This window comes from Notamacropus eugenii, chromosome 1 (assembly GCF_028372415.1).
Source record: "Notamacropus eugenii isolate mMacEug1 chromosome 1, mMacEug1.pri_v2, whole genome shotgun sequence".
NCBI lineage: Eukaryota > Metazoa > Chordata > Mammalia > Diprotodontia > Macropodidae > Notamacropus > Notamacropus eugenii.
In genome coordinates this window covers 631,351,710-631,376,923 of record NC_092872.1, presented here as the reverse complement: position 1 = coordinate 631,376,923, position 25,214 = coordinate 631,351,710, and the positions used below count along the sequence as shown (strand labels likewise).

The 25,214-nt window shown below is 40.2% G+C and overlaps 1 protein-coding gene across 1 annotated transcript; it reads right to left on the bottom strand.

Moving 5' to 3' along the window:
- Positions 1–216: 216 nt before the first annotated feature.
- On the bottom strand, positions 217–24,340 carry PCYOX1 (prenylcysteine oxidase 1). The gene is made up of 6 exons (XM_072635287.1): positions 24,128–24,340; positions 19,454–19,660; positions 14,981–15,155; positions 11,616–11,827; positions 11,029–11,181; positions 217–3,821 (listed from the first exon to the last, which is right to left on the bottom strand). The coding sequence occupies exons 1-6, from the start codon at positions 24,261–24,263 to the stop codon at positions 3,157–3,159; spliced, it is 1,548 nt and encodes a 515-aa protein (XP_072491388.1). The 5' UTR covers positions 24,264–24,340; the 3' UTR covers positions 217–3,156.
- Positions 24,341–25,214: the final 874 nt, after the last annotated feature.

Below are 25,214 nucleotides of genomic sequence, written 5' to 3'. Positions count from 1 at the left end.
TTGGGTACTCCGGAAAACCACATAGCAGTAATGCCTTTTCTTTAATTCTTCAGTTTTGTTTAATACTACAAGTTAAGGATAATCAGAGAGTTCCTTTAAATTTAAAAGTACTGTTAAACTGAAACCCAGGAAACTATTTAGAATATTAATACTATGGCCATTTTGGCTACTGTATTTTGTTTACGTTAATGCGGGTAAAATAAAGACACTGGACAGTGTGGCATATTTGTTTATTTTCAGTTCACTGTGAGCAAGAAAAAAATGGGGGGGGGAAGAGAAGAGATGGGGGGAATGTATAAATCCTTAGCCAGGCCTTAATTAGGTTGAAAACTCCACAGGAAATCATTTGTAGGGTTAGAATTGATCCCTAAAGTTTTTTGGTGGATTATTGGGGGTAAGGAGCAGGGTATAGTATTTCTTCCACTAAGAGCTCAGGCTAGGATTCATATATAGGTTGTAATATTTAGGCCCCTGAGTTAGAATTATGAAAAAAAATGACATGACCTAAGCTTATCCTTTTGACAGTGTAATGAGAAGCATGACAATCAATGAGGATAAAACCTGTTCTGTGATGAGACAGCACTTCCACAAATGATCCACCCCCACCATTACCCAGAATAAGAAACACCATGAAAAAAGAATCAGCCCACAAGCCTTTTAAACTCAGAATCATTCTGTTTTGCTATTAGCCCTTTGAACATTGGTGGTTTTCCAAAAACAACCCTCTAAAAACACTTACTGAGACTTCACTGTATCATGAGCAAGAGTTATCTACTGATAACTGGCTTCACTGGCATAACTTTATTAAACACTGAGAGCAGATTCTACTTGTCCTTAATGTCTAAGTTTGCAATTGGTGCACCATATCAAAGAAAAAGTAGCAAAAAGCAGTATTAATGATAGACGTGATCTTCCTCAAATTTTGTTATGTTACTCGTCAGTCAATCTTTAGCATATACATGGAAGTTATGTTCTATACCCATCATCTGGAAGAATCTACAAAAGGGGAAACTGGGTTTTTTTTAAACCAATTCTTAATTTTAATAGTCCATGAATGCTAAAACAGGTAATAGCACCCTTTAACAACTATATTATGTGTAAGCTCAATATTTGCCACTGAAGAACGTCAACCATATATCCCAAGGGCTTTGCAGATAGAACGTTAGTGACATCCACTAATTACTGATCAGTATACATAGCTATGAAAGGCAAAATTTTATTGAGGTAACTGACTTCTACAAATCTTTGGAGGGCACTCCTCAGTGTTTTGTCAATAAAAATTCCCTAATGTAATAAAGCAGTAATTATCATTTGCCTTTGGTATGCAACCTAAGTTTTTGCTAGTTATTCATAGGAGTAATTCTAATTAAGTACTTGATCTTCCCCTCTGAAGGTAGGTAAACTGGGAATTGGCTCTAGTTGAGTTTTATGATTCTCCCCAGAAACTGAGTGGCAACTCTCAAACTTTATCACATCAAGTATCCCAATGTTCTCTTCCCCCCTCCCAAACCCCTAAGGTTAAAGGAAAGTTGGAGAAACTTAGTATGGAATATCTTTTTCATGTGAATCTCAATGCACATTTTTCCACTTTTTTCTCTTTACTATTTTTGAAGTTTACTATAACAGGATTACATAAACACTTAAGCAAGCTATTCGAAACCTATTTTTTCCCAGGTGCATAGTAGCCTAACATGAGTACTTATCACCCATTGGCTAATTTTGATCTATTTGCTCACTGAGCTTCAGAGGCTATATAGCAACCCCTTTAGGTTATCCCAGAGCCAAATTTATATAATTTATATAAAAATACACCTTTGTTAGGGATTAGGAGCTAAAGAGAATCTTAAAGTGTGGAGTCCAACTCCACCATCTTTCTAGATAAACTAAGGCCCAGAAAGGTTACATAGCTTCCCAAGGTTTGACACACTTAGTAAGTATCTGAGGCAGGATTAAAACCCAGGTCTTACTCCAAGTCTTAACATTCTGGCTGCAACACCATGCTGCAATCTGGTCTGATTCAGATGTGGTTGGACTTGCTCCCAGCCTTAACTGAAATCTTTCAGATAGGAGGCTGCTTCCAAAGTATTAGCTGTAGAAATGAGATTTTTCAATAGTATCCATTGGGGCAGAACTTTTTAAAATGCCCATAACTACTTACTTTAAAAAAATGCAAAGGCAAGACCAACAGTTTGGAAAGCATACACTTCTAGAGTACCTTTAAAAAAATTTTCAATTTCATGAATTTCATTCTTAAAGTGGACCTGTGAAATACTCTACTGAATAACAACACAACAGGGAAACAGTGGTTAAGTCAAACTTTAGAGGTGAATTTGAAAATAGAAATATTGCCTGATTCTCCAAATGAAAATAAAACTTATTTCTGGTTTTCCTTCAAGACTTAACTCTAGTGACTTCTGCCTTGATATCTTAGAGGATATAATATATAAAAATACCTGAGCCTTATCCTTTTAAGAAAAAAAGCACAACAGCTATAGAATTGAGATGTTGGCCTTCAAAAAGTGTGTTTGGCAATGGCACATTTACAATGAAGAGGGATAGGGCATATAGTATTGAAAAAGAAAATGAGTTTATCCCATCACTGATAGCCTTTGGGTACTAGATTATAAATCTCAGAAATAGAAAGGAGAGGGCCTTAGAGATTATCTATCCCACCCAGTTCTCTCATTTCCTAAATGAGGAAAATAAGATTCAAAAAGAGCCCAAAATTACTCAGACTAGTAACTCTTGCCTCCAACTCCAATACTCTCTCCTTCACAATTTCCACAAAATGAGTGAAGACTATTCCAAAGTTGGGAAAGGTTCCAAATTAACTGATAAACACAACTGGCATTTCAAATTCCTTACTTTTGTACCTAGTTTCAGCCTAGACTGAGAAAGGTCCTCAAAGATTTACATAGTAGCTGTAAAGACAGAATTATGGGCAATGGTTAGTTACATGTTCTTCCTTGATTTAACCCTCCACCTCCTTCAAACCTACCAATGATTTCTTTCGTTCAACTAAGGACAATTACAAATCAACCATATCTAATCCAATACCAACATCTTGGGCTCACAGGGACTTGACCCTTCTTGTCATCTTGGGATTTCATTTGGGAGCATGAGAGGAAGGAGGGAAAAAAGGATGTTGCTGACATTTCAAAGCTCCGTTTTGAGTTTCTCATACAATCCTTCTTGGTCAATCATCTCTGTGTTCCCATACCAACGGTGATAGGCAAGGAGTGCTGCATTATGGGCTGCGATGGCACTCATTTCCATGGCACTTGCTGCCCACTCTATGCCACTGAGATAGTATATTCGATCATGGAGTATGATGGGAGGGCACTTCAATGGAGGCTTATACTCAGGGTATGCAAGCCACTCCTTCTCATCTACTGAATCATGAGATGCAAATAGCAAATTAAGTTGCTCCTTGGTAAGAGATTCTGAGGAGAAGATTTTCCAAACAGCCGAATCGGTTGCTGTCTTAGATTGAACATCAGCCTCTCTTCTTGTAGGGGTCGCCATTGAGAGGCTATAAAAAAATGAATTTGGGCTGTCAGTGGTGAAGACGTCAGAAAGTTCCACTCTATCAGTTGCTGATAAGCCAAAGAAAGATGGATTCAGTCGCCCATGAACAAGAGTAGTCACCAAGTGGTAATGCTGGTATTGATGAAATTCTGGAATGGGTGGATCAAAGTTTAAAAAAGTGATATTGGACATTTTGCTGTTCAGTGGAGTAGCCACCATGACAATGTCATAGAGGTCTGTGTTTATTCCTGAATCTGTTTTATAGGTGACTTCATATGCCTTCTTGAGTCCTCCTGGAGGGAAAAAAAAAATCACATTTTCATTAAAATTTTTTGTAATAAAGAAATAATGACAACACACTATTTCACAATGTCTGGGAAACTATTGTTTTCTCAATTATTCCAAGAAATTCAAGAATTTTTAATTGTTGAAAGATAAAAAGACTGTTCTTTGACCTCTCCTCAATAGAACAACTCAGGAGAGAAATTACAGTGCCCTGCCAACAAATGCTAAAATATCATGGGACCTTTATTTTGTAGGATAACATCATATTGGGAGAATAAAAAAGGATCTCTTCCTATTCTTATGTATTAACACATTTGTGATTAGATGAATATAATCAACACCACTCTCCACTGATTCTGCTTCTTCAAGTGTTCCTTCATGATTACTTACCCTTTACTCCACCCATTAATGTGGGTATTTTCTGAAGAATATGTCCTCAGAGTTCTTGACTGGGAGTTGGAAGACCTAAGTTCAAACTCTCAGATAATTTACTTGGTGTGTGACCCTGACCAGATCACTACAGCTCTCTAGTTTCAGTTTCCCCATATGTCAAATGAGGGGACTGAATAAGATGATCTCTAAGGTACCTTTATAGCATTAAACCTAGGAACTCTCTATAAAATCTTGCCTTGACAGCTCTATCTCTTCAAACTTACCAGAGCACAATACACTTCTCTAATGCCCTTTTGTATAATGCTGAGATCACAGTACTCTGTGTATTTGTCATTATGCTTCTCAGAGACTGTGAGCTCCATGGAAGACAAGATCATGCCTTAAATTTCTTATTCTCTCAGGACCTAATATATAGTATTTCTGCATAAAGTACACACTTAATATTTGCATACTGAACAAGTAGGCATCCAATAAATGATGAATCCACTTGAATATCAGAGGGTACTCACCACTAAGAACTTCACAATGACCAAGGATCTCAAGCCCCTGAGTGGACCATGTCATCTGGCCCTAGAATCATTAGATTCTAGCAGTAACCACATGCAGATTATCTTCTACATATATTTCCTAACCCTAACCCTAAATGCTATCTTGCGATGAGGTTACCGAGAGGGCACTGCATTCATGTCTGTTTATTCTCGCCTCTAGAGACATAAACATTAGTTGCCATCTGCTACAATTAGGACTAAGAACTATCAGAAATCCAGAACCTTCTGGAGCCAGAGGCCCACGGAAGGCCTGCAACACTGGAGACCGTTCCACCTATGGGATAGCTTTCTGGGTATTCCTTCTTTCCTGCCATCTTGGGATGAAATGGAGCAGAATGTGAGTCCACTCCAGTCTTGGGGAATCAAGCATCAGATATTTACATACACATATATCCTAGCCTGAAATCCCTGCTACCTCTCCAGCATTTGCAATGAGACACTCCCAAAGCTGATGCTGCTACTCTTGCACCAGACATCAAGCTCTGTTACCACAAGACCCTGGAGGGTGGAGCCACCAACTAACTAGTTTTTGCCCTCTCCTATGGTCAGCATACTTCTGCTCTTCTGATCCCTGCAATCCATAGTCCCTATTTGCTAAAACAGAAGCCCTTTTCCAAAACTACTTCTCCCTACATTCTTCTTATACCTATTCTTTATTTCATTCCTTCCTGGGACCCTGCTTCCTGCTCTCTGGACTCCTTTCTCCATAGTCCTTCCCAACCTGGAAGAGCCCTCCATCTCTATAACCTCATACCAAAAGCTTCTTCAAGTCCCTACAGCCCTATTCTCTGCTTAATCATCTCCTCTAAGAACCTCACTTTTAAGAAACAACTCGTAGCCAGTGATGTTCACTCCTTTATCTGGCCTTTGCTCCTGACCCTCCTCATTTCTTTCTCCACCATTCCCCTCTGTTTTTCTTCCTTTTATGTGGAGTCTTCCCCCATTAAAATACAAGCTCCTTACAGGTAGGGATGAACAGTCATTCTTTTTGCTCCTATTTGTATCCCCAGTGGTTAGCACAGTGCCCTGGCATAGAGTAAAGACTTGACTTCATCTCAGCCCTACCACTCTGTAGTCCCTATAATCGACTTCGTTCCTGTTCTCCTGTGCCCTCAGGCAACATCATTAATGAACTTCCATCTCATATTCTGTCCATCTTCTCTCACTGATAGAAACCTTGTGTCTATTCTCAAACTCTTGACACAGGGCCTAGAGGAGGCATCAGCTTAGTTGTTCTTGCCTGATACTCGCAGACGTCTACCATAACATCATCCTTCAATTCTGAGCATCCTTACCCTAACACTGTTTGTGGCCTGCCAACTTTTAATCCTGATTCATCCTCAAAACTCACCTTTTCTACTCCAACTTCCATATTTTTTAAAGTCATCCAACTTTGATGAATGAGTCCATTAAAAATTCAGTTTATCTAATTGCATGTAACCAAAACATTAAAAGCCATGCGATAAAAAATTAGAAGAGAACTGAACCAGGTACCTCTGCTAGCTATGGTGACAGTAAGCTTTTCTTAACCAAAGAAAGGATAAGAGGCTATCAAAAAGTTAAAACAGATCATTTTGATTCCATGAAAGTAAAAAGCTTTTGGACTGACAAAATCAACATGACAGGGATAAAGGAATCTTGTTGATTAGGAAGACAAAAACTTTGCAATAAACAGAACTGATAAGATCTCACAGGTCTGATCTCCAAGAAATACAGAAAACTAACATAAATATCTAAGATCAGGAGTCATTCTTCAATAGATAAGTTGTCTAAGAAAGCAAGTAACGCTCAAAAGTACAGCAATTGCCAATAACCATGTGAAAGGCTGCTCCAAATCACTAATGATGAGAAAAATGCAAATCAAAACAACTCTGGGGTTTCACTTCACAGGCAACAAATTGGCAAAGATGCTAGTCCATGGTAGAGAAACTTAGAATACAGTATCACCAGCACACTGCTTGTGGAGCTGCGACTTGGTCTAGCCATTCTTGAAAGCTGAGGAAGAGTCACTAAAATGTCCGTATCCTTCAATCCAGAGATCTCATTGTTAGATTTCTACCCCAAAAAGGTAAAAAATAAAAAAGAGGCCTCTCTATATTAAAATAACCATGGCCCATCATGTGGGGGAAAGCTAAGCAAATGGTGGCACATGATGTAATGGAATATTATTGTACCTTAAAAATTCATGACTATGAAGAGTTCAGAGAAACGCGAGAAAACATATAAACAAAGTGAAATAAGCAAAAGGCAAAATATACAAAAATTACATCAACGTCAGTGGAAAAAACAACAGTAACAATAGAGAAACTGTAATTATAATGACCAAACTTGGCCCTAAAGACAAGAGAAAATGAACCTCTCTTCCTTGTCTGTAGAGATAAAAGACTCTAGGTATAGAATGTCACATAAACTATTAGACTTGGGTGGTTTATTGGGTTTTTTGTTGTTGTTTTTTGCCACGCTGCTTTTTTTAAAATTCTCTACTAAAAGGAATGGCTATCTGAGTGGAGAAGATGAAAGACATGCTGGGAAATGAAGGTGATATAAAAACAAAAGTTAGCATTGATTTTTAAAGAAAGATTAACTTCATTTCTTCTTTTGGCAAAGATCATAAGAGCCTGCAATCTTAGAAATGCCTACACCTAAATAATGGCTTGCTGTCAACACGGACAAAAGTCGATGGTGTAGGCCATGGGGATCTATGCTTATAGTTAGCCCTGTACTATTTTTTACCAATAACTTGGTTACAGTTAACTTACAAGACTTGCAAATAACACAAATCTAGGAGGGATAATTAATATATTGGCTGACAGGATACAAAAATCAAAAGTTTATAGGGATAAATGGAAAGTCTCAAACCTGTGTTAAAAAAAAATTCAACTTCACTAATATAAGATGGTTATTATATGGAATGGCTCTCTGGGAGAGAGTAAAGGAAGACCCATGGGGAAAATATAGGGGATTAATATTAATAAGATGTATTTTAAATATTTTTTTTTAAATCAAGCATTAAGGTGGGAAAGTCATTACTATGTAGCTATTCTAAAAAAGATCTGAGGGTCTTAGTGAAATGCAAGTTCACTATGAAACAGCACTGGGATATGACATTTCAAAAAGCTAAGGAAAACTCAGGACTTATTAAGAATCATAGTAGTCAAGATTAAGTAGGTAATAACTCCATTATACCCTGTACGGATCAGACAATATATGAAGTACTACATCTGGTTGGCATACCACATTTTAGGAAAAAACATTAATAAATTAGATATTGAAGAGTATCCAGATAAGGATGCCCAGGAGGGTAATGGACCCTGAGTTTATGCTGTATGAGGATCAGGCTAAATGAAATTGGAAATGAAGAGAAGACTTACAGAGCAAGAAGAAGGGGATCAAAGACTGGGGTAGAAGGGGTGGAAGGAGACAGGACACAAAAGAGGTCTTGAAGTATTTGAAGGACTGTCTTGTAAAAGAAAAAATGTTTTGACCTCAGAAGTCAACACTAGGAACAATGCATGGAAGTCAAGAAGTGCAAATTTCAGCATGGTATAAAGAAAATTTTCCTAACAACTGTTGTTCAGTCATTTTTCAGTCATGTTCAATTCTTTGTGACCTCACTTGGGGTTTTCTTGGCAAAGATACTGGAATGGTTTGCCATTTCCTTCTCCAGCTCATTTTACAGATAAGGAAACTGAGGCAAACAGGGTTAAGTGTTTTGACCAGGGTCACATGGCTAGGAAGTGTCTGAGGCCAGATTTGAACTAAGGAAGAGGAGTCTTCCTGACTCCAGACTCTATGCTCTGCACCACCCAGCTGCCCTAATAATTAGATTGATCCAAAAATAGAATAGGCTGCTTCAGATAATAGGCACTTCTTGCTAGGAGTCAAGTAAAGATTGCGGGATCACTTATCAGGGACCGTGGTTATATATAGGTTGGTCTCTGACAACACTTCCAATTCCACCCCCTAAACTCAGCTGTTCCCTAAGACTATTCTGGTTCCTCGCCTCTCCTCTCTCCTCTCTTTACATTCTCTTCCATCACTGAACTCAGGGTTCCCATGTTTTCAATCATCTCAGCTATAAAGATGCCTCCAAAATCTATATACACAGTCCCAATTTTTCTTGAAATTCAGTCCCACATTTTGCTGTTCCATCTCCCTCTCTCAAATTCTACATGCCAAAAATTCAACTCACCCTTAAGGAGCACCATTATCTATATTTGTAGGGACAATGGTAACGACCCCAATCATTCAAATTCTTAACCTGACAATCATTCCCTTTCCCTCACCATCCTTTCCCATATTTAATCCACTGACAAATGTTGTTGAGTCTACTTCTGTATCTCTTTCATCAGTACCATTATCTCCATGTACACCTCACCTACTTCAAGCCTTCAGAACTTCTTGCCTCATCTATTGTAATAACTTGGTAATTGGTCCTGTACTTACTCTTCAACTGATCTTCCAGATACCTCCCAATATTGTTTTCCTAAGGCACATGCTTGACCATATCAGACTAACAATCAGAAAAATTCAAATCAAGACAACCTAAGACACTACCTTATACCCACTAAAATGATATAATTAGCAAGAAAAAGGGATAAAACAATCTATATGTACAATAATTGTGAGTAGCTAACTAAATTATGGCTTATTAATCTAATAGAATATTATAGTGCCATGAAAATGTTAAATCTGAAGCATACAAGGAAATGCGGAAAGAGCTCCACAAATCAAAGCAGAATGGCAGATTCAGAACTGTGTACACACAGCCAATTCTATTTGTTAAAAAGAAAGAAAAGGCAAGCAGAATTTCAGATCAACCAAGCAAGGAGACATAAGACAAAAGCTTTTTTGTTTTTCATTGTTTGTTAATTCATTTGGATTTACCTTTTAAAGAACTTTTTATGCAATATTTTAGTCTTTATTTTATTTTGTATGTTTAGGATACTACTTGTTTTTGTTGACAATTATTGTTGTAATAAAAACATTTTTAAGAAAATCTCTGGAGGTTTTCTATTGCCTTTAGAGAAATAATATAAATACCTTAGCCTCATATTTAAGGCCCCCCCCCCATAATCTGGCTCCAGCCTACATTTTCCTCCTCATTTCAAACAACTCATCTGTGCCTCAGTCACCCACTTACATCTAGGCCCATCTCCAACTATACTTTACTCTTCAATTATCATCATCATCTTTTTTAATCTGAAACCAATTATAATCAAATCAATGTTGCCCTTGCTACTTGGAAAGCGTGTTAATCTAATCCCCTGTGGCTCTACTTCCCACAAGTGTTACAATCCAAAACAAAATATCCTTCCCTAGTCCCTAACTTACTACCTTTCTCTTATCTCCCTCAATCAGAATGTAAATTCCTTGAGGGCAAGAACTACCTTTGTACCTGAATCTACAATTCTTATCACAGTGTCTGACACATAGTAATTGAATATATGTTTTTTCATTTATTCATCTTCATGTTCTCTATTTTCTGGTCAGATCAGGCCAGAAGCTATGGCCTAAAACTGACATTCCAAATCCCTGCTATGTGTATTTGCCCCCAAATTGTCCCCCACAGCTAAAATAACCTGCCTCCTCATCTCCAGGACAGCTAGATGGCAAAGGAAATAGAATGCTGGGCCTAGAGTCAAGAAGACTCATCTTCATGAGTTCAAATCCAGCCTTAGACACCTAAACAGCTGTATGACCCTGCACAAGCCACTTAACCCTGTTTGCCTCACTTTCCTCATCTAGAAAATGAAATGTGGAAGAAAATGGCAAACTACTCTGGTATCTTTGCCAAGAAAATCCCAAATGGGGTCACAAAGAGTCAGAAATGATTTAAAAACTTCACCTGTCATTCTCAGAATATTTCTCTTTCTTCAGGGCTCAGGCCATGCGCCACCTCATTTTTGAAGCTTAGTTCATTCCATCTTACCCTTCAGCCTCTGGTCGTTAACATTCTCTCTGTCCTCAAATTACCTTGAATTTATTTATCTACATACAGGTTTTATGCTACAAACAGAGTGTAAGCTCTTTGAGAGTAGGGACTGTTTTAATTTTTGGTTTTGTATTCTGAGTGCCTAGCACACAGTAGGTGCTTAATCAATGTCTGTTAAACTGAAATGAACACATAAATGGTAAATTTGGGATAGTGGGGTAGAAAGGAAAAGAAAGACTTCTCTGCCGCATCCTTGCTCCTCTCCCCCTCTCCCCCTGCAAGTACTAAGTAATCATCTTCTGGAAGAGTTTAGGAAGAAAAACCTGTAGAGAAGCTTACCTGTCGGCGTGGTCCTTGCTTTCTCCTCTATGTACATTACTGAGCCAGAGATAAGCGACGCTTTGGAAAACTGAAGGAGCTCTTCGCAAACACGTTTATTTCCACCTTCTACAGCCCACAGGCCAGAATCTATACCTGCCAAGGATACTGCACCTGTCAGAGGGGAAAAAGTGTTTAAAAAGGCAGACAGTCCACAAACAAAGGCCTGGACATCAGTCCAGTTTCCCCAAATTCGTCAGCATTGTTCCACAGCTCAGAACAGCAATGGGATGGATGAAGTTACATTTCGAGTTTTAGTAGTTCCTCACCCAAAGACTCAGGAGCTTGAAGAAGGCTGATTCTATGTGAGTTTCATGTTTATTTCCATTAGATATTTGCTAGGGCTCCTCTAAAGCAGAGAGCCAAGAAACAGACTGTCCTCTGTTGCACATGGACCTTCTGTGGTCTTGTGGAACAAAAGCTATTCTCTCTAGCACAGAGATGATACCGAGAGGTCAGGGTTGTTACAGCCACAGCCATGACCCTTTTACAAAATACACGTGGATCTCCTTGAGTAGATCCAAAGCAAACTGAACATGCTGACTTACCTACAAAGCCATTGATGCCTGTGTTCTGGCCATAATTGAACCTCATGACGGGAGCAATAATTTCACTGAGGAATTTTTCTGAGAAGCCTGCTTTCTGCATAGACTGTAGAATGGTCCGGTTGAGCATTCCGGCGAATTCGTCCCCTCCAAGGGCATGCATCAAGCCTTCCACGCTACTGAAAGAGTAGTCATGGGACTGATAGCGGTAAATCCTTCATTGAAAAGAGGAGAAAGGGCCATTAAACACCAAGGAGAATAATTCCTGCCCCCACAGTTTGTGTTTCCAAGAGGCTGTCAGAGGAGTGGAAAAGGGGGAGGGATAAAAGAAAGAAGGAAGAAATCAAAAGACAATGGGGGCTGAATATTTCTAGCCCTGGTCCCTTTCCTAAGTTTCAGTCCCTGGTCTTGTACTGCTTGCTGGCTATATCTACCTTTTTTTGTCCTACAATCACCATACATTTAACATGTTCCTAAAACCATGTTAATATTCCTCTGCAGAGAGGGAGGGGAACAGAGAGAGAGAGAGAAACAGAGGGAGAGACAGACAGACAGAGAGAGAGAGATCCAAGTGCTCTAGAAAAAAATTTCATGAAAGAGGTAGATGCTGGGATTTGAATACTTTGCAAGGGATGAAAGGCCCAAAAAGAATTTCAGTGGAGAATTGCACAACACCGAGGAGTAAAGAAAGAGCAGAGTGGGACAGGCTATGGAGGGCCTGAGAAACCAGTCAGTTAACACCAGACTTTCCCTCAAAAATGAGTCACCCTGGCGCTTCTTGTTGTATACTAGTCTCCCCTGCTGACTGAAGCCACTCCATGGTACTTTGCCCAACACATTCTAGCATTTTGTAAATGAATTTTTACCAAGGATTCTAGTGTCCCCCATGAACTTCCCTTACAGTTCTACACAGACACACAGACACAGACACAAACACACACACAGACACAGATGCACACACACACACAGACACACACACACACACACACAGACACACACACACACACACACAAACACACACACCCCTCCTTATGAAAAGGAGGGAACAATCATCCCTAATGACTACCAATGAGGCAGCAAGATACCCTGAAGGGCGAACCTTCTGCCTCTACCACCACCAGTACCACCACCACCATGAAAAAAAATGTGAGCAAAGCTTTAGGTTTCTGTACTACTCAAAGAAACTGAACACTGATGAAAATATCTTGCAGTTACATGATATTCACATTTGGCAAGAATTATGTTGTGATGAAATGCTTCCAACCCTAACCCTCTGACTCTAACTGTCCAACTCTAATTGTAAATGCCTCTGACTCCAGGCACTCCAGCTCCAGATCCACTTGGTAATTCCCAACCTTAGCCTTCAACCAATCTGGGATTTCCCCAAATATTCCAGGGGGTACTATGAATTTTGAAAAGAAAATTCTGATTTGTTTTAATAATAAAAATACATCACATAGTACTTTTCAACCAACTGGCAAACGCTTATTAAGCATTTACTATGTGCTAGGCATGTAGTATGTGCTAGGTAGGCACTGTGCTAAGTGTTAGGTATACAAAGAAAAGCAAACAGAACCTGCCTTCAAGGATCTTATAGTCTAACGAAGCAAACAATATGCAAATTTGTGCGTATGTGTGTGTGTGTGTGTATATATATACATATCTATGTATGTGTATGCATATGCATATATGTATCTGTGTCTATGTATGTGTATGTGTGTACATGTATGTGTACATATATGTATATGTATATCTTGAGGCAGCAAGGTGGTGAGGGGGATAGAGCACCAGTCCTGGAGACAAGAGGGCCTGAGTTCAAATCCGACCTCAAATACTTACTAGCTATGTGACCCTGGGCAAGTCACTTCATCCCAATTGCATCCAAAGAGAGAAAGAGAGGGTGGGGGGGACAGATTTAACGTGTTATGGAGATGAGAGGGTCACAACTCCATAAAGTTTGGGAACTAAGACATTTTACTGTAAGCCTCCTGGGGAGCCAAGACTCATTCTTCTTTCTATCTATAGCACCTAGCATGCTGCAGATACTGCACAAAGGTATGCCGCTTAACTAAATTAGATTAGAATACAATTTCCAAAACTCTGAGACTCCTCTGTTTCTGGTTGTCTTGTCTAAGATTTATTCATGGCTACAATTAGCCCAAGAGAGGTTCCCGCTCTGTTACTCAAACAAGCAATTCTTTACTTGTTGAAAAACCCCCGGAGAAAAGGTACCTGAACAGCAGCCCAGTCCAACCTGCCTGGTTTCTGGGGCCTGTAGGAACAAGTTACCTACTGACTTTTAGAAGAACTTTGTCTCTAGGTTGATGACTGACTCACAAACATTTGCTCCTTCTAATTAATGTCTTCAGTGGCCCTGACAGATCCTTCAGAAGAAAATCCACTACAGTGAGACATGCTGGACTCCAAAGAAATACCAAAAAAGCTAAATTTCATAAACCCAGAAATTATGGTTTGAGCAAGAAAGAGATCTGTGATACTTATCAAAAGGCTGAAGAAATAACAACATGTTTATCCCACTTGAGCTAAGTAGGGGGTTATGTGACATGGAGTGTAATTTGATATTTTGGCACTTAGCTTATTCACTTGGCAGGGCAATCGTGGTAATAAATTATTACTCCTTTCACCATCTTGTATACACATGCTCTTTTCTGCACAAAGTTCAAAATTAAGTCATTCCAGTGAGGACATACCCCCCCAACCATCCCTAACCTTAACCCTAAGTTCATTTCTAACCCAACCCTCCTCAAATTGGGCTACGTCTTGAAAGAGAATTAGATTGTGGATAAATTCTAGATCTTAATAAAAACTCTTAAAATTTTAAAAACTCATAAAGAGACAGCTTGGTCTTGCAGAAAGAGCACTTGACCTGGGAATCAGGATCCTTGTGTTCCAATTCAGATCTGATCCTTGTTATGTGGCCTTGTGTAATCACTTCACTTCTCTCCCTGAAATGAAGGTAAAAATGACTACATTTCCTAACTCAAAGTATAATGGTAAAGAAAGTATCTTGTAAGCTTTGAAGGGCTCTGAAAAGTGAGTCACTCTTCAAGAGGCTGTAGCTGCCAACTAATCTTATCACGGCCTCCTACAAGCCAGTCTAGAAAGCCTGAACACCTTCTACCTCTGCTAGCCTGGCTTTAACAAGCATTACCATATTCCTCAAGAACAATTCTCCAACTAGAACAATCTCCTTCCACTTTGTGAATGGAGAAAATCTCTCCAGTGATCCTTACAATTCTCATGACAATACTATACAGTCACTGCGAAATCTGGAAGGCAAAATCCAGAAACTGGAATTTCTGAAGTCCAAAAAATTCAAAAGAAACTTTTTATGATAAAACAATTACCTCATAAACTTATCCAAGATATCTTCCATCCACATATGCATCCGGAGGAACTGGAATCCATAGTGCCAGACAAGCTTAATCATGTTAATGATGAACCAACCACTCTCTTCAAACACAAGATGCTCTCCATTATGAATACCCATGAGACCATCAATACACTGAACAGTGGGGAGATCTGCAAAAATAGAGAGGGTAAGCCAGTGATTTGTGTGCATCTTGGGCATCACTTTAAGAAGTAGTCTAATACAATACTTTTGCATGAACTGATGGCAGGACAAAATAAGCAGGACCAAGAGACAGTGTATAGAACGACCACAAAGTTGTTGTTGTCATTGTTCAGTCATTTCAGTGTATCTGATTCTTCATGGAGTTTTCTTGGCAAAGATACCAGAATGGTTTATCATTTCCTTCTCCAGCTCATTTTACAGATAAGGAAACTGAGGCAAAAAGGATTAAGTGACTTGCCCATGGTCACAAAGTTAGTATCTGAGGCCAGATTTGTACTCAAGAAGAGTGTTTCTGACACCAAGCCTAGCTGAAACTGGTCAATGCAGTGACTAACCACAACATGACAGGACTGATGTTTCTCTGATTCCGAATGGAAGAAGAATGAGATATCCATCTTCAAATATGGCTGATGTCGTGATCTGTTTTGCTCAGCTGCCCTTCTGTGTTATGGAAGATTCTACTGAAGAAGGGGGAGTGATTAAGAAGATTAAGAAGTGTCAGGATTGTAAGGAAAAATTGATCTAGTGTCAATAAGATAATTTTTAGAAAGGGAAATCTATTTTTTAAAAATCTTCCCATATCTAGAAGCCAACTGGAGAAACTCAGACTTTCAATACAGGAGCTAAGTAGCGATTTCAAGTAGGAAAGAGCCAATTCAAGAAATCTACTAGTATAACATATATATACTTACTATATGCCAGGGACTATATTCAGAGAAACTTAGCAGTGGGAATGACCCCTGCTTCCTCAGCTGGATCCTTAACATGCAGAATATGAGCATAAACAGAATCCATTTTTTAAATTCCCTTGATATTCCCTTTCTTCTCCCCTTGACTCCTGCATGGCTATCCCACTGGCATCCTCATCTCATGTTTTTACTGTGACTCCATGCTCTCCATTTCCTCTAATATGCATTTCTGTCATTCAAATTTTGGCTTCTGTTTGTTGTCACCTCATGCAGGCTGACCAGACTGAGACTGTGAGTATGTGCATGTTAACACATACACGTGTAGGCTGCAAAAAGGAGTAAGGAAAAAAGGGAAGGAAGGAGGAAAAGATAAGGGGAGTGGGGGGACAGAGAAAAAGAAAAGTAGAGAGAGAGAATGCGTGTGTGTGTGTGTGTCTGTGTCTGTGTGTGTGTGTCAATGTGTCTGTGTCTGTGGAGATGCAAAAAGAAAAGTAGGCCTCCTAACAGAAACTTGCTTTTCAGATCAATGGCTTGGGAGTCAGAAAACTGCGTCTCTTAGCCCTGGCTCTGCCAACAATGCAACCATAGACAAATCACTTAATCTGCTCTGGACCTTGGTATCTTCACCCATAAAATAAGGGGGTTGGACAAGATGATTTCTAAAGTTCCTGCCAACTCTGTAAATGGATTACATACTCTACAAGAAAACCTCAGGCATACTCTTTGTGAGCCTAATTCAGTTCTAACTGTTTTTATATGTGTGTGTATATATACATCTACATCTACATATAACTATACATATATTATGTATATTACATATAAATATGTGCAAGCACATACATACACGTTTGTATATAAACATACACACATGCATATACATACACATACATATACATATATATTTACTGTCTTGTTGTTCAGTCATTCAGTCAAATCCAACTCTTTAAATCCCCATACAGGGTTTTCTTTGCAAAGATACTGGAGTGCTCTGTCATTTCCTTCTCCAGCTCATTTTATAGGTGAAGAAACCGAGGCAAACAGTATTTTAACTGACTTTCCAAGAGACACACAGCTAGTAAGTGTCTGAGGCCAAATTTGAACTCAGGTCTTCCTGACTCTGGGCCCAGTTCTCTATTAACGGCACCACCAACCTGCCCCAAGTACCAAGTACTCAGTAGCTCTGCTTATTGATCCCAATTCTGCCCTCTGGAGCCAGAGTTTCACTCTAATCTCTTTTCCAGATGAGAGTCCTTCAAGTAAATATTTTAAAAATGAGAAGCCATCATGACGCCCTTAAGTCTCCTCCAGGCTCAACACTTCTAAGTCATTCAAGCCTTCCTTCCCATAGCCCGGTTGGTGGGTCTTCCCAGGGACTACCCACCTTCCTCTGGTTATGATCCCATTATTCAATGTTCTTCCTAACATGGACATGGAGAACCAACTGCAAAAACTCCAGATGCCATCTGACAGCTGCAAGGTCCACCAAATCACAGAATCAGGAAATGCAAATGTTCAAAGGGACCTTAGAGGCAAAATCTCAGCTCTGCCAATGCCTGTAAGTCACATGGCCTCTACAGGTCTCAGTTTCTTTATTTGCAAAAGGTCAGGATTAGGCTTGATGATCACTAAAGTCTTTTCAAGTTCTGATATACTATGATTCTTGATTGCTATTAGCTTATACCCAGAGAAAGGAAATGAAAAGTCCAGGAAAGAAAGCAGTTTACTAAAAGTCAAAGGTTTAGCAGATATACTTGGGTCTGAATTATTTATACTGATGTTCTCTTAGGTTTCAATATTAACTCTGTTGTAAATATTTACCCAAAATGTAGCCAGCACTGTGGGTCTAAGACACTAACCTCCCTAAAAATTTTTTCTATCAATGTTTAACTGAATTTACATATATATCTACTCTCTAAGTACATCAGCTATTTGATATTTGGTAATCTGGTGATGGGCCATTTTGTTCAGGTCTAAAGCCAAGTTGCATGATGAGGGTAAAAACAGCGGGAGTTTTCGAGGCAGTGGTCCTAGATTCAAATCTCGGGTCCACTACTTACTATTTGTATAATCTTTGGCAAGGCCTGAAGACAGTGATTCACAACAGAATTTGTCATGGCAAAAAACAGCCCAGGAACATTCTGTATAACTGAATACTCTGGATAATGGAATAAAGACCAGATGTACAAAACTTTCAAATTCTGCATTGTACCCCTAAATCTTCACTACTTGGGCAGCTCTCTCAATTCTCTGCCCTGCCTACCCCATCCCAAACCTTTGAATAGGAAGGCTAACAGCACCTAAAAAAAAAAGTCAGAAAATTCTGAATTAGAATCCTGCCTCTGACAGCTGTTTGAACCTAGGGTAAGTTACTTAATCTCTCTCTGCCTTAGTTTCCTTAATGGTAAAATAGCACTTACAAGGTATTTGGGAGGATCAAATGGGATTAATATCTATAAAGCATTTTGCAAACTTTAAAATGGCATTTAAATGCTAGCAACTATTCTCGCTATCATAAAAGCAACATGATGCAGTAAGTGTACAGAGAGCAAGTCATGAAGCCCCAAGATCTGAGGTTCAAGTGTTGTCTCTAACATCTGGCCAGGTGCAAGTCCCTTAATCTCTCAGTGCTCTGGAAAACTATGGAACACTATAAATTGCAGAGGAGTTGCTGACCTACACTGCTAGATAGTGTTTCCTCACCGGGGAGTCTTCTGTGCCAATGAAATCACAGATGTAGTCCCTATTCCAGGCATCATCATTAATTATCATATATTATATATATATATACTGTATCATGTATTATTATATATTTCATACATGTTTTTATACACATATGTATCAACCGTGATTCCAAATGACCAGTAACGGCAAATCTCAACCTCACTCCTGACAAAAAGGTGATGGACTAACTGTATATATATAATTGATTATTGATAATCATGCAATAATGACTAGTAACAATAATTGATGTGTATACGTAATATTTATACAATTTATAATTTTATCATAGTATCATTATTGTTATTGTTGCTATTTTTATTATAGTGGAATGAACACTATTGAGTACAGGGTGGGCACGCACCAAAACTGTCTCTGCCACCAACCAGCTGCATGACCTTGTACAAATAACTTTGCTTCTCTGACACTTCTCCATCAGAAAAAGAAGGGGGCTTCCCGCTTTCAAATATCATGCTTTTAAGACACAAAGTCAGTGGCTAATGAACACACCCTCAATGGCCAACACAGCACTTCCCCTGTGGCAGCTCTCAGTAATTCAGAAAACAGATTTAAGTTAACAGAACACTTTCCTCACCACCACACTTGAAAAAGCAAATATGTTTCCTAAGGCATTACCTTGGGCTGTTACAGAAAAGTGAAAGATGATGGAATGTTTTTTTTTTCCCAACTAATTTCTTTGGAAAGGAAAGGAAATGAAAGGAAAGGAAAGGAAAGGAAAATCTCAAGAATGCTGGACTTTTACTTCTATCAGATAAAAACAGCCATAGCTCACCAGACAATATCATCCTACGTCTCTAAGAGGAAAAAATCCTACTTACCCAGTTCCTTGACAAAGCGTTTCATATGTAGATTTAGGGGATGTATGATAGAACCCCCTGACTCATAGCCTTGCCCTTTTATGTTGAGAGTAGCGAGACGGCCTCCAATCTTTCCTTTTTCAAACACATGAATCCTCACTTCTTTCCCAAATTTCTGCCGTAGGTAGTAGGATGCTGAAGTGCCACCAATTCCAGCTCCAATAACAGCTAGAGGAAAAAAAATGAGAGAATGATATTCCTTCCTGAAATCAAGGTTAGCAGGTGGTTTATCTTTTTGTTTTCAAGTTTTCTATTATTATTAGTTTTTGTCCAGACTTGTGATTTTATTTTCATAGGGAATTTTATATTTTACATATATTTATAATTTTCTATTTTTGTAAAGCTTCATCAACATGAGGAAACCCCTTCTACCAACAGAGATGGGCATGTCTTCACCAAATTCTTGTATTAAAGAAAGCAGCCTGGGACCCTGAAGTTAAGGAACTTGCCAAGGTCACACAGTCAGAAGGTATCAGAGGCAGGACCTGAATCCAGTTCTTCCTAATTCTGCAGCTGGTTTTCTCTCCACTATACCACACTACCTCTCTTAAGAGTTTTCTTTTCACTAAGGTGCAGGTGAGACATCTCTAGTGTAGTAAATAAAACAGTGGATCTGAGGTCAAGAGACTCAGTTGTGAAGTCCCAGGTCTTTCATTTACAAGCTGTGTGACCTTGGGCAAATCACTTAAGATGAATTTTGTTTTCCTCTTCTGTAAAAATTCAACACAGCAAACATTTATTAAGCAACTCTGGGCTGAGCACTGGGCTAAGTGCTAGAGAATAATACTCATGCTACTCATCTCACAGGTAATGACAGATGAAAAGAAAGGTAAAGCATTTTGTAAACCTTAAAGTGTTATCAACATTTCAATTATTATTAGCTGGAATTAAGGGGAATGAAAGATGGTGGCAACAGAGACTCTTGAAACTAACACTGGTAAGGAGATAAGGATATTGGCCACAGAAGCATATAGCATGAGGGAGACAAGAAAGCCAATAGTGTTGGAGTCAAAGGTCTGCTTAAAATGTTGGCTCTGTTACTATGACCTTCAGCAAATTATTTAATTATCAATTTTAATTTTTCTCATCTATAAAATGAAGGAGCTGGACAAGGCAAAACTCTGAAGTCCCTTCCAGCTCTAACTCAATGATTATATGAATTCTAGACTATGGATAGGCAAGACAGGTTAAGAAGGTGGTATTTGTAGGAAAGTGCAAAAGTACAACAAGGAATACTTTTTAATATTACTTATTACAGAGGAAAAATTCTACTCATTATATTTTATCTTGTATTTTATTATATTTATTTTGTGCACAAATATTTTGTATGCAAAGATTCATGGCAGCTCTTTATCTGGTGGCAAAGAACTGAATTGTCCATCAACTGAGAGATGGCTAAACAAATTATGACCTATAAATCCAGTTGAATGTTACAGTGCCTGAAATAATGAAAGGAAGGAGAAGCCTGAGAGGACTTTAGGAACTGATGGAAAGTGAAATGAAGAGACCCAGAACAATTTATACTGTAACAATAACAAACAACTGAAAGATTTAAGAACTTCAATCAAAACAATGGTCAACCAAACTCATCCTCAATCCTGACAGGAAGGTGATGGACTCAATGTAAAGAATATAACACTTCTGGAAATGCCCAGGGTGGGACTTTGTTTGACTGGACATATTTGTTACGTGGGTTTGTTTATCTTTTTCCAAAGGGAAGGAGGGGAAGCTAGGAAGGAGAGAAAATAAATGCTTCACTGAAACAAAACTTAAACAAAATTATATGCACAGATAATTTCTAGTAACAGAAAATGCCACCCACAGTAGAAAGAGATTTATTTTGTGATAAGTGATGTTGTATTCACTGAAACACAGGGCAAAATTCTTAAGGAAGACAGGAGCAGGGAGAAGGGATTGTGTAATTTTCTTTTTTTAATTTAGTTTTTAGTTTTCCATATGCACTTCTATGGGATTTTGAGTTCTAAATTTTCTTCCCCTCTCTGCAATTTGATATAGACTATACATGTGGGATTGTGTAATACTCAAACCTTGTGACAAGAAGGACAGTGGAAGAACAGTAACTGTGACTTTTACACAAAAAGCTCCACCCCATACAAAAGCAGACATGGGCCACCTGATAGTACTCAAACACAAGTTGATTTAGCAACAATATTAGCACCTGTTAAGCCTCTCCCTGAGCCCATTCCATGAGAAAAGAATACACAAGGATACCTGCTGTACTGTATACCACTTTGGCAGATGAGGCCTTCGTTGACTGCATGGCCTTGAACATGTGATAGCATATAACACATTATGTTCTTGGTGATAAGTTTCTCTGTCTTAGCCAGTCTGGTCATCAAACAACAGACATTCTGTACAGACAGTGGGTCCATCATGGAGCTCCACAGACAAGCTCTTCCAGCCTGGAAGGTCCTGACAGAATTTGCTAACATAGCCCCTAGGAAAACTAGAGTTACACTCCACTGTGATGAGGCACTGACTTTATGGAAGGACAGAGACACACATATATTAATGACTGCACAGTGTACCATTTCAAACAAGAGACAGGAGAGGTAACTAGTAAGGTAATTTAACCCAAGACAAAAATACACTTATCTAAGGCAACTAAAGGATTTAGGTTCTAATAGAGTCAAGGCAAGAAGAGCCAACTGGGCCCAGAGGACCTCAAGGCAACAAATACAACCTGACTTACCATAAAATAAACACTTAAGTGCCATGAAGAACTTTTTGGGAAGGGGTGTATATTAAGGGATTATTTTTCAGAAGAGAGACATAATATACTGTTTCCTTCCTATCTGAGTCTGGGCAAACCACTCAACCTTTCAGAGCCTCAGGTTACCCTCTTAAACAATAAATTGCAAATAAGTGTGGTTTGGCATTGGTAGGGTGAGTTATCTATGATAAATAAATAACAGATCTCATGCAAAAAAAGGAGTGACATAAAATATGCCATTCACTTCCCTACTCTTCTCACTTCATGTCGGTAGCAGCTATATACCTGCTCCCCCCAAAAAAGTTTAAAAGGCCTTTGTTACCACCAGAAACCAGGAAGAAATAGCCTCTGGACTCACTCATTCTCTTCTGTTTCTAAATGGTTACTTATGTGTTACTCAATCTATGCAATTCTCATCACCAAAACCTGAGAGCACCCAAGCTGTATCCAAAGAACAATTTGTGCTCCTGGCTGGCAGTTTACTCCAAAAGGGCTAGGGGAAGTGCTTCTGAGGTCCAAGATACAAAACAAGTGACCTACTTCTCTGCTTCTCCAACCCCCATGAGCTCTCTACAAGTGCCTGAGTTTGGAAGCATCAAGAGAGGTAGTCTAGTACAGTCAAAGGGGAAAAAATTATTGGACCAGGAATCAGAAGACCAGTATCATCTCTAAAACGTCCTACTTTCCTCACAGTGGTCAAGTCTGCCTCTGACTAAGCCTCACTCCTTATCTGCAAAATGAGCAAGTCAAGGTTTGCATGCTCTGCTTCCAGGGGAGTCTTGCAAGAAAACAAGGCATTGTACAAATACCAGTTATTACCCTGTGTGCTTGCAGAAAAGGCTCCCTTTCTGGGCTTTCACAAAGCTCTCTCTCTGCTCCCTATGCAGGATGCTAAAGGAGTCTACAGGCATGAGTAGCCTTACCTGTGATGCAGGACCTATTCTCCTTCCAGGACCTAGTCTCCTTCCCTCCTCTCTCATATTCCTCAACTCCATTTCTTTACCCCCAAAAGTCTGGTTCACATTCTGCAAAGTGGGGAGGAACATAAATATCTAGGATTTCCTGCTGGATGTGAAGAAATCTTCTAGAACTGCCTTGCTGCTTTACAGATTAGAGAAAGTGGAGGCCCAGGAATGAATAAGCCTGGATTCAGTGGCCTCAAAGATCTGTTCCAGGTCCAAGCTAGGATCACAAAGGCCTTCCTACTGATTAAGTCGGCCCTATCATCGGGCACCGACCTCACCCAGCACAGTAAAGCAGAAAAGAACACTACATATGGAGTAACAAAATGTCAGAGCTGAAAGTAGCCTTTCAGCAGGGTAGGAGGAGTTTCCTATACCAACGAAATCACAAATCGGACGCAAATTTAAAAATAAAGAGTGATGTTAAAATAGACCACTCACTCCACCACTCCTCTCATTTCCTCTCCTCTGCTTACCTGGCCCATTAGAGAGAGAAGGAAAACTGAGGCCCTGCACAATTGAGGGATTTTTTTCCTAAAATGGCACAACTGGCAGGGCAGGGAGCCAGACCCACATCGTCTGGCTCGCAAACCAGCGATCTTCCCCCTATTCCACGGCTGCCCCTAGAATCAGGGCTCATCCCGACTCGGCTTGGTTAGTTTGGGAGCAAGTGGCGACCCCGCTCCGGGTGTCTGTTTCCCCATCTGTATTCCCAGCCCATGACGGATCAGAGTCATTGAGGACAGACTCTAAAGCCTATCCTTTAATTTATTTTTCAGCTAGCACAACAATGAATCTGGCCCGAGGCGGGCCCTACCACTTGCAGCTCCGGACAAAGGGTGTGCAAAAGGGAGCTGCGCCGCGGACGCGCGTGGGGGCTGGGGGGATGGGCATGCCCTCCTCCCGTCCTCCCTCCCTCGGCATGCCCGGCTCTCCTACCGATCTTCTCCGGCGGAGCGCGCAGTTCTCCCAGGACCGGGCCGCAGAGCAGAAGCAACAGCAGCGCCAGCGCTGGAGGCCCCGGGAGGCCCCGGGAGGCGGCCGGGCGCGCGCGCCGAACCCCGACGCTTTCCATGGCCTCGCACGCTCGCTAGCTCGCGCACTAATGCCGGGGTGCAGCCAGGTGACCGAGAGAAGAGGAGCGCAAGGCCCGCCCCGCCCCGCCCCTCCCTCCTCCTTCTTCTCCTCCTTCTCTTCTCTCCCCTCCTCCTTCCTCCCTTCTTTCTCTTCCCTCCTCATCCGGCCCCTGCTGCCGCCTAGCTCCGCCCCCCTATTGGAAACTGGACCCGCGCGTGGGGCGCAGCCGGGGAGGGAACGGGGAGACCCGGGGTGCGGGTTTGGAGAGCGGGGCGCAAGAGGTAACTGTGAGCGAAAGTAAGGGGGAATCGTTCGGCCCCGCAGGGAAACCGCTTCTCGTTCGACAGCATTTACCGAAGTCCTGCTGCGCCCCGGTTCCTGTAGTGCTAAGTGCTGGAAGTAACGGGGAGGGGGCGAGGGGGCGAGGGCAGCGGAATCGATAAGAGAAGTAGCCAACGTGGACGTATAGTGCGTTCAGTTTTACAGAGCGCTTTATGTGTTTACCTGGAGGCCCACATCAACCTGGGAGGTGGGTCTGCTGCCATCCACATTTTTAACTGCGTCTGGAAAAGGGGCAGTGAGTTGCCCAGGGCTCCTCCAGCTAGCAAGCAGCCAAGACAGAATTTGAATCTCCTTGAATTCAAGTCTAAGAATGTATTCATGAAAAAACTCACGTTAGACGTGGGGAGTAAGGAAGCAGTAACAGTATCAATGAAGGAATAGTTGGAGAGATAGGAGAACCTTTGAAGAGCCATATGGCCTGTATACACATTCACAAAAGTGTTACTATATAATAATATTTACATAACACTTAAAAGTTTGCAAAGAATTTTACCGATATTATCTCATTTAATCCTCACAACAGCTCTGGGATATAGATGCTATTATTATCCCCATTGGAAACGGAATCAGTCAGAGGTTGTGAGTTGGACAGGGATACACAGCTAGG